The sequence below is a fragment of the Lytechinus pictus genome, chromosome 4, assembly GCF_037042905.1.
Source record: "Lytechinus pictus isolate F3 Inbred chromosome 4, Lp3.0, whole genome shotgun sequence".
In the NCBI taxonomy this organism is placed as follows: domain Eukaryota; kingdom Metazoa; phylum Echinodermata; class Echinoidea; order Temnopleuroida; family Toxopneustidae; genus Lytechinus; species Lytechinus pictus.
In genome coordinates this window covers 23,665,091-23,677,967 of record NC_087248.1, presented here as the reverse complement: position 1 = coordinate 23,677,967, position 12,877 = coordinate 23,665,091, and the positions used below count along the sequence as shown (strand labels likewise).

Genomic DNA, 12,877 nt, shown 5'->3' with positions numbered 1-12,877 from the left:
GTAATCAAGTATCACTGAACATCCTGTGCGAGTTTCAGGTCACATGATCAAGGTCAAAGGTCATGTAAGGTCAAAGAACTTTGGCCACGTTGGGGGTATTTGTTGAATTGCCATCATATCTCTATAAGTGTATTGGTCTAGTTCATAAAACGTGGAAATAAGAGTAACCAAGTATCACTGAACATCTTGTGCGAGTTATACATGTAGTAGTTTTCAAAATCAGCACTGCTGCTATATTGAATCGCGTGATGCAGGTGAGACGGCCAGAGGCATTCCACTTGTTCATTCAAAGTTTTTGTTTTTCAGAAAATGATGGTTGATTGATTTTGTTTTCACAACACCTGAATTTATTTTATATTTGTTTATGGTGAAATCAGTATTGATTTGCTGCTATTATTGGATTTATATATATGATTTTCCCTTTGATTGCTGCATTTGTTTAAAAGTTTTATTTTTCAGAAATTGATTGAGATAATTGCTAATATATGAATTTTGTTTGTTTAAAAAAAATTTCAAAATTATTTTTTGATGATGATTGAATTTCGTATTATCAGTATTATGGTAATTTGCTTCCATGTTTTATATTATGCGTGTTACATTTATACCTTTTCATATGATTGCTACATTTTTTATTGTTTTGTCAGAATTTAATAGAGATGATTGATAAAGATAGAGATTACCTGCCTGTTTATGATTAAATCATGTATTATCAACTGTATTTTTGGCAAAGCTCATCACATATGGCGTGTTTCTACAGAGAATTGTTAAACGGTATTACCCAGAATTCTGGAAAACTTCCCTGTAGAAACAGACGACGTGGAATAATAATAGTAATAATAATTTTGAGTATTTCTAAAGCGCCAAATCCACATCGATTATGTGCTTAAGGCGCTGAAATATACTTGGTATATTTTTATTACCCCGGCTGTCGCTGAGCAGCCATATAGGCACTAAAGCATTCAAGGAATAACTCCTACCGGGTAGCCATTCACCTCACCTGGGTCGAGTGCAGCACAATGTGGATAAATTCTTGCCGAAGGAAATTACGCCATGGCTGGGATTCGAACCCACGACCCTCTGTTTCAAAGTCCGAAGACTAATCCACTGGGCCACAACACTCCACATGTGAGTTGATCAGAGTATTCGCTCTGTGGAAACAGGTTGGTTTAAGGCCGATACGGTTTTTCGACTCCGGAAAAGATAAACCGTTCTTAACAATTCTCTGTAGAAACACGCCGATAGTTATATTAACCTTTAAAAGTAATATATTTTACCTCTTGTGCTAATGGTGTATTTTGTGATCCAAAGAGTCTTATATTTTTAATAGCACAACATATTGATTAAATACATTTATCAAAATATATTAGTCATACCTAGGTCTTATGTACTTGCCCATTCTTTCAAAGTTTCGTTTGATTTCAGAAAATAGATGGGGAAAATTGTGGTGCTTCAATAACTTTTTTTGATAAAAATTATCATTTTTGTCACTTTTGATTTCACGAAATGAAAGTGTTTATTTTCAAGATGGCCAGTACTTGACATTGTAGGCTATGTAGGCTATGAACGCCTAGCTTAGCCGGGTAATATAGGAGCGCCTTGAGCACCTAACAAGGTGGATATGTGCGCAATATAAATATCCTATATTATTATTATTATTATTATTGCATTGTGTACTCTGTGTGAGAATTACATTAACTCTGGAATTAGTTAACATGCTTCTTTTATACTAGCTCTCTTATTATATGTACACCTTTTTGTAATTGGAAAATTATAAGTGAATATGTGCCTTTTGTAAATGAAATGAATCATTTATTATTCCCTTCAAGTGGACTTGTTGAGGGCTGTATTGTTGAATTAACCTGTGATGACTTTAAAGGGGAAGTTCATCCTGACCAGAAATTTGTCGTAAAAATAACATGAATGATGATAAAGAAAAAAATATTGGTGAAGGTTTGAGGAAAATCCATGAAAGATTAAGCATGCAACTGGGCCTTAAATTGCAACTCTACGTCACTCATATCTCTTTGAAACACCTCAGTCAGAGGATTGTTGGTTCAGATCCGTGCCTTGGTGTTGATTCCTTCAGAAAGGATTTAACAAAACACTGCTGCACTCAACCCAGGTGAAGAAATGGTCACCTGGCAAGATTAATTCCTTTAAATGCTTTTGCACTGTAAAAAGGGCGCTGGCCTAAACTTTGGGTATTAATCCAATTCCGTTGGAAGAGAATGGGAACATCGTATCTTAGGGAAGTACCATATTGTCATGTGACCCCTCCCCCCCAAAAAAAAAAAAAAAATAATAATAATGATAATAAATAATAAATAAGTAAAAAATAAGAAAAATAAAAAATGCATTTCAGCATGTTTAAAACCATGCCTCGGCACGGCATACCGAAAAACACCCACAACCCCAATTTGGTGGGAATCAGTCCATGGAGCCAAAGATATAATCACATGTCTACATTATTTGCTCCACTGAAGTCAAGGTCTGGTTCGAAATGTATGTCAAAGGTGACATTCCTGGTGCTACTTAAGTATTACCTCGGATCTAGCATAGCCGCCAATAAGGCACTTTGGCATTTCAATTAATAATTCTTGCCGACCCATTTTCCTCACCTGGGTAGAGTGAAGCAAATGCTGATAAATGCATTTTGTATGTATTGGATTGTTGGGATAGATTTATTATGATTACATGTTTATGAAATTATTAGTATTTTTATATTTCTTAATAAAAGATGAAAATTTCTTTGAATTATTAAACCCTTTATATTCTGTGGTCTCATTTGATCATTGGCAATCTTTCATTTTTCTTTATATCTAGGTTTCATGGTGCAATACATATGTTTTCATTTTTTATTGGGGTGAAAATGAGTCATGATACACTGATTAAAAAAAAACTGATTTTACTGATAAAGAAAGATTTTGCATAAAGCAATAACATAATCATTCTGTAAATTCATAAAACATGAATTTTTCTGCAATTTAACAGAACAGGAAATTTGTAAGGTTCCATACACCAAATACCAATTTCCTGTAAGATTATGCAATCTGGTAAGATTACAGGTGTTCTCGAGACACTGCTGCGGGAACTTCTTTTATTTTAAGGATAAATTTTCTAACAGTGTAGGGCATTGGCACAATGAACCAACACATTCGAGGGATACTGTATTGGGACCCCCCCCCCAAAAAAAAAAAAAAAGTTAATAACACACACAGCAAATACTGTGGTGTTAACCAGTGTACATAGAGGACCACACCAGTTGTTTTACACCGGTGTTAAATTAGTGGTGTTAGTTTTACACCCATAGGTGTTATTATAACACCTTTGGTTGTTACATTTACACTCTTTGGTGTTTTGTTCAATCTCTAGGGTGTAATTTTAACACCTCAGGGTGTGGTCCTCTATTAACACCAACTGGTGTCAGTTTTAACACCACAGTTTTTACAGTGCAGTGAATTTCACCCTTTTCCCTTTATTTTTTTTTCTTGGGTCCTGAAACTTTTTGGGGTCCATGCCCACCCCCCCCCCTCAACTCTACAACAGTTTGATAGGTGGTGGTCGTTTCGTGCAGTAGACCAGGGGCGGATGCCGGATTTACAAAAAAAAAGGGGCAAATTTTCAGAGGAAAATTTTGACAAGCCTCCCCCCCCCAAAAAAAAAAAAGGATTTCAACCACAAATTAAGGATATGTTTCGTACCCGATAACATTTGACAAGCAAAGAAAAAAAAGGTTTTCAACCGTAAATTAAGGGTGTTTCGTACACGAAAAAATTTGACAAAGAAAAAAGTATTAAATTTCAAAAAGAAGGGGGAAGACCTCTGTTTTTAATGGCATTTTTACATTACAATTTTTTATTTTTGCTTCTGGATCCGCGCCTGCAGTAAACTCCCGATTTGTCTATTACCAACTCGTCCATTCATCACATGGTCTACGTACCTTCATTCAGTCTAATGACATTTCGTCCATCAACATTTCGTCTAACAACCATTTGGTCCAATACCCATTTGGTGCAATAATCACTTCGTCTAATCACCAGTTCATCTGCGACCATTTCATCTAATAACCAGTTGGTCAAATACCCATTTTTCATTCATTTCGCCAAATTAACAGTTATCCAATTAGACCAAATGTTTTATGGACTAAATGGCTATTGGACCAGCTGGTTATTAGACGAAATGGTGAGTGGGCGAAATAGCACTTACTGATAGTGGACGAATTGGTGATAGACCAGAGTTGGAAATTAGACGAATCTGAAATAAACCGAGTTATGCGGGAGGCCTAGATTATACCAAGGAGACATCACCTAGGTGATATCTCCTTGATTAAACCAGCATCGATCATGATGCCACGACGCGTCGACGGTTCGATGTTACCGCCAAGAGACATCAACCAAACCGACAGAAATAGTCGATCTGGGCCCTCTTGCATCAAATATTTTATGCCGTGATTTATGTCATCAAGCAGGGGCGGATCCAGAATTTTCCAAAAGGGGTGGGGCGACCCCCCCCCCCCCCCCAAGAAAAAAAAGGTTTTCTCCCAAAAATGAAGGTCATCTTGTCCACGAAAAAATGTTCAAGCAAAAAAAGTACACTTGTATAAACAGCTTGACTGCTGGCTCTCAAAAGGTCGGCATGGGCCGGTTGTTCAACTCCCCCCCCCCCCCCCCCCCCCCCGATTCGCCACCATCATCAAGACGTATCATAAACCTAAATAGCATTTATGATCAATTTCCTTAAACTCGCTTATATTTAGCAGGATAGTGTAACAATAGAAACACGCGAAATTTTTTACTTTGCTATTAACATTATACACTTTTACAATACCAAAGGAAAAATACCGAGAGAGAGTATTGCGGAAACAGAAAGGGAACTAAGATATGCTAGAGAAAAAATATATAGGCCTAAAACTAGAATGGGAGTGGAGAAATTATTGCAGAAATAAGAATAATTGAGAGAGAAATATTGGATAAGAGAATGACCAAAGAGAGTGAGAGAGAGACATCGTAAGAGAGAGAGCGAAAGGGCGAAGAGAGAGCTGTGTACACCCCCCCCCCCCCCACTGGCCCTCTCTCTATTGCGCTCTCTCGCTTTCTAAATAGAATTGCGCATTTTCCTTCCTATCCTGAGCTGACGTGACGTAAGAATCCTGACACTGCATTTCGGGCGTTCATTTTGTGACGTCATGATGGAGATGCGCGTGCAACATGATTTGCATAGTTACAAAGTTTATTTTCCCATATGCATTATTATATTTTGGATCAAAAATTTATCCTCCGGTCATTGGCTAAAAGAGCTTCACGTGATTATGTGTATTTTCAACTATTTTGGAATGTTGGCAGCTAGGCATACTATTTGGGAAAATTACGTCATTTTTGTGACGTCATTTCCCCAAATAGTAAAACCATTTGGGGAAATGACGTCACGGCGCCATACGCCTGATGCGCGTGATATCAAAATCACCAACATTCAGCGGGGTATACGAGACCTCGAGTGCTTACCATGGGCGACTCTCGCGACGTGGCGACTACGTTTTTTAATGTTTAGACTACAGTTTATGCTTTGACTTTTTCAGACATTTTCATTGACTATTAAAACTTGGATTTCATTAAAATTGGATATTATTTAAGAAAAGAGCACAAGACCATCAGAGTGACAAGAGAGGATAAAAGGTAAGCCATTATTCTGTTTTTTCCTTTTGTTTAAAATTTTTAATCCAAAATATAAAACAAATATACTCTGCCATAATTTCGAGTTTCTGGTTAAAACTATGGGCCTCGGTGCCTCCAATAGTACCATTCACTTCGGGGCTGCGCCCCTCAGTGAATAGTACTATTCTGGAGTCACCTCTTGCCTATAGTTTTAACCAGAAACTCTCAAGGCAAAGTATATTTGTATATTATCATTTTCATCATTATTGATGCGGCGTACACAGCTATTCTATTTCTAGCGAACTTATCGTTTTCTATTTGAGTATTATCTCGATTCAATATGAGTGACGAACGTGAGTTTTAAAAAAATACGGACAATTTTTTTTTAATGCTTCTTTAAAATTATATTCATGTTCCTTTAATTTGTAAGCAGTGGAATTTCTTATTTTACAAGAAAATGTTCATTTCTCTTAAAAATAAGGCTATAATCTACAAATAATTGTATTTCTAGTAAAATTGTTTAGAAAGAGAAAAATACCAAGACTAAATAAAGCTCGTTTTCCCAACATGTTGCTGTACATGACTGTGTATAACACAAAAGTGTAAATCTTATCATTTAAGAAGTGAAATACTGAATAGGCAAGATATAATTTTGCATATTCTTAATGATCCGATATTATCATAACCTGCTTTTTAAAATAAATATTTGTATTTTGTTTGCTTTATTTTCAGCGAATTCAGTTGTCCCCGACTTTCAGAAAAAGTTGGCGGACGTAATCGCTTTCGAGGAATACACATTCATATACGATGTTCAGACGAATCTGATTGACTCGTTCATCCAATATCTCCGAGACCAGTCGGTGGCAGACCAGTTAGAGACGGAGAAGGAGATGGTGGAAGACAGGGTGATGGAGGCTGAGGAGGAGGTCGAAGAGGCAGAGCAGGAGGAGAAGAAGGAGACATTAGACATGGAGATCGACGCAGAAGAAGAGAAGACACAGGAGATGGACTCGGCAGTTAAGATCATGGAGAGAGTGGTAGAAAAGTTACCGGACGAGGAGAAGTTGGATATCGAAGAGGAGCAGATGGAGCTTGGAGATCAGTATTTGGTGGTAGCTGCTGAGGAGCAGACAGTATTGGTCGAGGGGGAGCAGATTGAGGTCGAGCATGCTGAGGCGGGGCCGGTGGTGATGGCTAAGGAGGAACAGGAAGTGGTTGCAAAAGAGGAGACTGAGGAGGCAACCAATGCATCGGAGCGGGTAGATGCAGTGGAATTACAAGAGGAGCAGTTTGAGGCAAATAATAAAATGGCCGATGAAAAGGTGGAGGCAAAAGAAGAGCACGTCGTTCTTGCTGAGGAGCAAGAAGTCGTGGCTGATAAAGAGGAGGTGGCTGCTGATGAGGAGCAAGTAGTCTCGGCTGAATTAAAGGTGAAGGTTGAGGGGGAACCGATCAAGGATGGAGAGGAGCGGAATGGGGCTGTTGTGGAGCAGCTGGAGACTCTGGCTGAGGGGGAGCAGGTCATGATGTGTGAGGAGAATGCCAAAAAGGCGAAGGTAGAGGAGCACATTCTGGAGAAGGCTGAGGAAAAGCAGTCTGAGGAGGCTGAGGAGAAGCAGTCTGAGGAGGCCGAGGAGAAGCAGTCTGAGGAGGCCGAGGAGAAGCAGTCTGAGGAGGCCGAGGAAAAGCAGTCTGAGGAGGCTGAGGAGAAGCAGTCTAAGGAGGCTGAGGAGAAGCAGTCTGAGGAGGCTGAGGAGAAGCAGTCTGAGGAGGCCGAGGAGAAGCAGTCTGAGGAGGCCGAGGAAAAGCAGTCTGAGGAGGCTGAGGAGAAGCAGGCTGAGGAGGCTGAGGAGAAGCAGTCTGAGGAGGCCGAGGAGAAGCAGTCTGAGGAGGCCGAGGAAAATCAGTCTCAGGAGGCTGAGGAGAAGCAGGCTGAGGAGGCTGAAGAGAAGCAGTATGAGGTGGCTGAGGAGAAGCGGTCTGAGGAGGCTGAGGAGAAGCAGTCTGAGGAGGCTGAGGAGAAGCAGGCTGAGGAGGCTGAGGAGAAGCAGTCTGAGGAGGCTGAGGAGAAGCAGTCTGAGGAGGCTGAGGAGAAGCAGGCTGAGGAGGCTGAGGAGAAGCAGTATGAGGTGGCTGAGGAGAAGCGGTCTGAGGAGGCTGAGGAGAAGCAGTCTAAGGAGGCTGAAGAGCAAGTTGAGGCTGACGAGCAGATGGAGAAGCCGGGGGCGGTGGAGTTGGTGGATTTCGAGAAGGCAGATGGCGAGCAGGAGGGGGATGATGAGAAGAAAGATATTGGAAGGAGAACCAAGTGGTGGAAACTTCTTTGTTGTTTTGGTTGGAGGAGGCGGAGGAGGCGCTTTTCAGAATAAAAGGAAATGGTCCTAGAATTATAGATGATTAACTGTATAATATATAAACCTGTAAATAAATATTTTTTATTTATATATCAAGGCATTCTAAAAGACCTTTTATGTCATGATGGTCTCTTGCTAAGTATGCGTTGAAAAACGAGCATGTATTAGAGAAAGAGATATATTGTAGAAGAAACAGAAACAATAATGAAGAATAGGAAAAGATGCAGAGTATAAAGAAAGATTAAGGAATAGGTCCCAACACATAATTATCAAGAAATAATGAGAGGGAATGATAAGGCAGAAAGAGAGAGGACAGAGAAAGAAAAGAAGGAAAGAAAGAAGTAAAGAAAGTGTGAAAAATGAAGGAAGGAAGGAAAGAAAGAAATAACAAAAAGGAATAAAGAAAGAGAGAAAGGAGAGGGCGAAACGCTTTGCCCCCCCCCCCCGGATCGACGCCTCTGTGTTGCAGGATCCTGATTATACCGTTTCCATACCTTATTCAAATACTTTTTAAATTCTTGTTCTATTTTTTGTCTCACCTGCATAGCAGAGTGAGACTATAGGCGCCGCTTTTCCGACGGCGGCGGCGGCGGCGGCGGCGTCAACACCAAATCTTAACCTGAGGTTAAGTTTTTGAAATGACAGCATAACTTAGAAAGTATATGGACCTAGTTCATGAAACTTGGCCATAAGGTTAATCAAGTATTACTGAACATCCTGCCTGAGTTTCATGTCACATGACCAAGGTCAAAGGTCATTTAGGGTCAATGAACTTAGACCATGTTGGGGGAATCAACATCAAAATCTTAACCGAAGGTTAAGTTTTTGAAATGTCATCATAACTTAGAAAATATATGGACCTAGTTCATGAAACTTATACATAAGGTTAATCAAGTATCACTGAACATCCTGCATGAGTTTCACGTCACATGACCAAGGTCAAAGGTCATTTAGGGTCAATGAACTTTGGCCGAATTGGGGGTATCTGTTGAATTACCATCATAACTTTGAAAGTTTATGGATCTGATTCATGAAACTTGGACATAATAGTAATCAAGTATTACTGAACATCCTGTGCAAGTTTCAGGTCACATGATCAAGGTCAAAGGTCATTTAGGGTCAATGAACTTTGGCCAAATTGGGGTATTTGTTGAATTACAGCCATAAATTTGAAAGTGTGTTGGTCTAGTTCATAAAACTTGGACATAAGAGTAATCAAGTATCACTGAACATCCTGTGCGAGTTTCAGGTCACATGATCAAGGTCAAAGGTCATGTAAGGTCAAAGAACTTTGGCCACGTTGGGGGTATTTGTTGAATTGCCATCATATCTCTATAAGTGTATTGGTCTAGTTCATAAAACGTGGAAATAAGAGTAACCAAGTATCACTGAACATCTTGTGCGAGTTATAGTAGTTTTCAAAATCAGCACTGCTGCTATATTGAATCGCGTGATGCAGGTGAGACGGCCAGAGGCATTCCACTTGTTTTCTTTTGTTTTCTTTAAAAAAAGTACACATTTCTCTGCTTAAATATAATCGCTTTCTATGATATCATTTTTCTATAATTATATTCTATTCATATATTCACTTTTATCTAAAATATGTAGTGGGTATTCACCCAATATTTAATTTTAAACAAAAGTTTACAAGTACTCCCTCTGGAAAGACAAGATTGTTTTAATATGCTAAATAATAACCAAACAATGAAAGAATGAATATTTATTTAATATGATAAGCACAAACATAAAATTTAAAAGTAAATAGAAACACAAAACAGGAAAACGAAGTTTTCATATTGACTTTATATTAGTTTGTAGTATCTCATTCATCACATGCATGTATGTGCACATAATATTAATTTCCAATCATGTGACATTCATTATAGACAATAAAAGAAAATGAATGTGATAAAAGAAAATCAAGACAGTTGGGACCCGTCTTACAAAGAGTTTCGATTGATCAGATCAATTGGAGGACATACAGAAAGTAGAAAGAGTTGAAAAGCAAGCCTCTAAAATGACAAAAGAAAAAGGGTGCTTTGTAGACGAGAATGAAGGTAGAGTCATCGAAAAAGCCAAAGAGATCCTGACCAATGAGAACCATGCCCTTCATAAATATTATAATTTGATGAGGTCAGGCAAACGTCTGAGATCCCTTCCCGGCAGAACCTCACGCTTTGTAAATTCTTTCGTTCCAGTTTCAATTCGTGCATTCAATAGCCATACTTGAAATTATGTTACCTCCCCCCCCCCCCTGCCTTTATCTTACTTTCTCTTATCTTTGCTTGTTGATTTGTATAATGTTTAATATACATGTATGTATCGTGTAATCTTCTGTGTGTATCATGTAATATTCTAAATTATTTTGTCCGAACAAATTGAATTTCCATTTGTACTTGATTGCAACTGGACAATAAAAATATCTGAATCTGAATCTGAAGTGTAAATATGGAAAGCCAACAACGTCAACATCTAAAATACAATGTTTATTTTAAAAATAATTTTAGAACTGACGTATGTTCATACATTCACTGTTTTCTTGACAATTCAGTATTCTCCTCTTTGTTCACAAAGGACATAGAGCAAATTTCCTAAAGAGAGAATTATGACATTGATGGATTTCCATATATTTGAGATTGATTGGATCAATCGTAACTGTTAAGACAAGACGGGGCCCTGAACGAATGGAAATTACAAGGCTTGTATAGGTGTCGAAAGGGGGCGTCCTACTAGGTTATTATCATAGAGATGTATACTAATTACGTTATTAGTATACATCTCTATGGTTATTATTCAAAACTCCTCTTTTTCTCACTTCAACCTCATCTTTTATATTTTCAATGCTGTAGCATATTTTTTTTCAATTTCCAATTGTTAATAATGGACTAGTTGTCTAATGTACTCTGCCCACCTGTGTACCTTTAAACACTCGTACAAAGCGCCTTACAAATGTTGTTGTTGTGATTCTTCTTATTATTATTATTATCATCATTATCATTATTATTATTATTAATGATACTACTACTACTACTACTACTACTACTACTACTACTACTACTACTACTACTACTACTACTACTACTACTACTACTACTACTACTACTACTACTACTACCGCTACTACCGCTACTACTACTACTACTACTACTACTACTACCGCTACTACTACTACTACTACTACTACTACTACTACTACTACTACTACTACTACTACTACTACTACTACTACTACTACTACTACTACTAATAATAATAATAATAATAATAATAATAATAATAATAACAATAATGCTTGGAACAGCTCATATCTTACGGAAGGTCTTGAATTAGAAAGAGAAGTGAAAAATGAGAAGAGGACCCATTTGATAGAATATAGAACAATAACCCTAGATTTCTGGAAGAAGTCCGGTTGCTGTTTAATATACCAACAGAACATCAAGTTGTGGACAATGGAAATAATAATAATAATAATGATTATAATAATAATGACAATAATAACAATAATAATGACAATAATAATGATAATAATAACAATAATAATAATAATAATAATGATAATAATAATAATGATAATAATGATAATGATGATGATAATAATAATAAGAAGAAGAAGTATAGTGATAAAAATTGTATTAATAATTTTGTTGCTCAGTGTCATTTTTAAAGTAATTAGGCATTTACGGTATCTATGGGTTTTTTTAAATCTTGCATTAAAAAAAAAATCAAAATTCTATATGCGTATTATAAATTATCGATACCAACATGTACTCGTGTTTAAAAACAAAATTAGAAAAGGTGAAGTCAACCTCATGAACTAGTTTATTTTAAAAATACAGAAAATCAAAACGAGCATAATGATGATAGAATTTCGTCAAAATTAGATACAGGTAGAATAACAGAGTCAGGACAATTCAAGTTCAAGTTAAAGTCCGTCTTTTTTCATTGAAATCGGAAATTTATTTCGTTAACAGTTTGGTGTAAAAACATGATATCATAAATGTCATGATCAGACGTGGTTTTTTTTTCACGAGTGTTTCAGGAAGCATTTTGAAGTCTCTTTTTTTTTTGGGGGGGGGGGTCACATCATTTGACTTGAATTATTTATTTGTCTTCTGCATAAATATAACATATATATAACAAATATATTTTGACAATAAATCAGGCATGAACATAAAATCAGTAGCAGAAGATGGATTGCAGCTGTAATGGGCATTGACGAAGAGTGTGACTTTACACTTCATTTTTTGAGAGCTACACTCCTTTTAAAATCTACGAATTTATTTTTACGGCATTTTGCAACAAAAATTAGACTATGATAGAATTACATACAGTGAATGTAAACACACGTTCAGAATGGCTTCAATATTTAGGCCTACATGTCAGGAGCCGCGGAACGGTTTTCAAAGTGGGGGGGGGGGGGACTGAGCCAAAAGTGGGGAGGGGGCTGACCATGCTAAAATTCACAATCATTATGGTCATTTTTACGTTTTTGTACACGTTTTTGGAAAAAGTGGGGGGGGGGGGGGCTGAAGCCTCCAAGCCCCCCCCCCCCCCCCCTCCACCCCCGCTTCCGCAGCCCCTGCATGTAGCATCTATTTGATGATTTAATATTAGTTACATGAATAATCAATACATACAAGTCGGCATAAATCAAAAAGAAGTCACCAATTTTTTTTTTACTTATTTCACAAAACAGTTCAATCAAAAAGTTCTTTCACACTCGCTACTTTATATGTTTTCATTGTTTTATGATTTTGGGCAGGGGCAGATATGTGACAATAAAAATGCGCCTATAGGTTAAAACAATGGCAACCCTACGTGTTAAGGAATGGAATCAAAACTTAATTTCCTTCTTGTTGTTTTGTTTTCCCT

General features: G+C 37.5%; 1 protein-coding gene across 1 annotated transcript; it reads left to right on the top strand.

Moving 5' to 3' along the window:
- The first annotated feature begins 5,991 nt into the window (after nt 1-5,991).
- LOC129259312 (axoneme-associated protein mst101(2)-like) lies at nt 5,992-8,029 on the top strand. Its single transcript, XM_054897608.2, has 2 exons — nt 5,992-6,004; nt 6,384-8,029. The coding sequence occupies exons 1-2, from the start codon at nt 5,992-5,994 to the stop codon at nt 8,018-8,020; spliced, it is 1,650 nt and encodes a 549-aa protein (XP_054753583.2). The 3' UTR covers nt 8,021-8,029.
- The last annotated feature ends 4,848 nt before the right edge of the window (nt 8,030-12,877 follow it).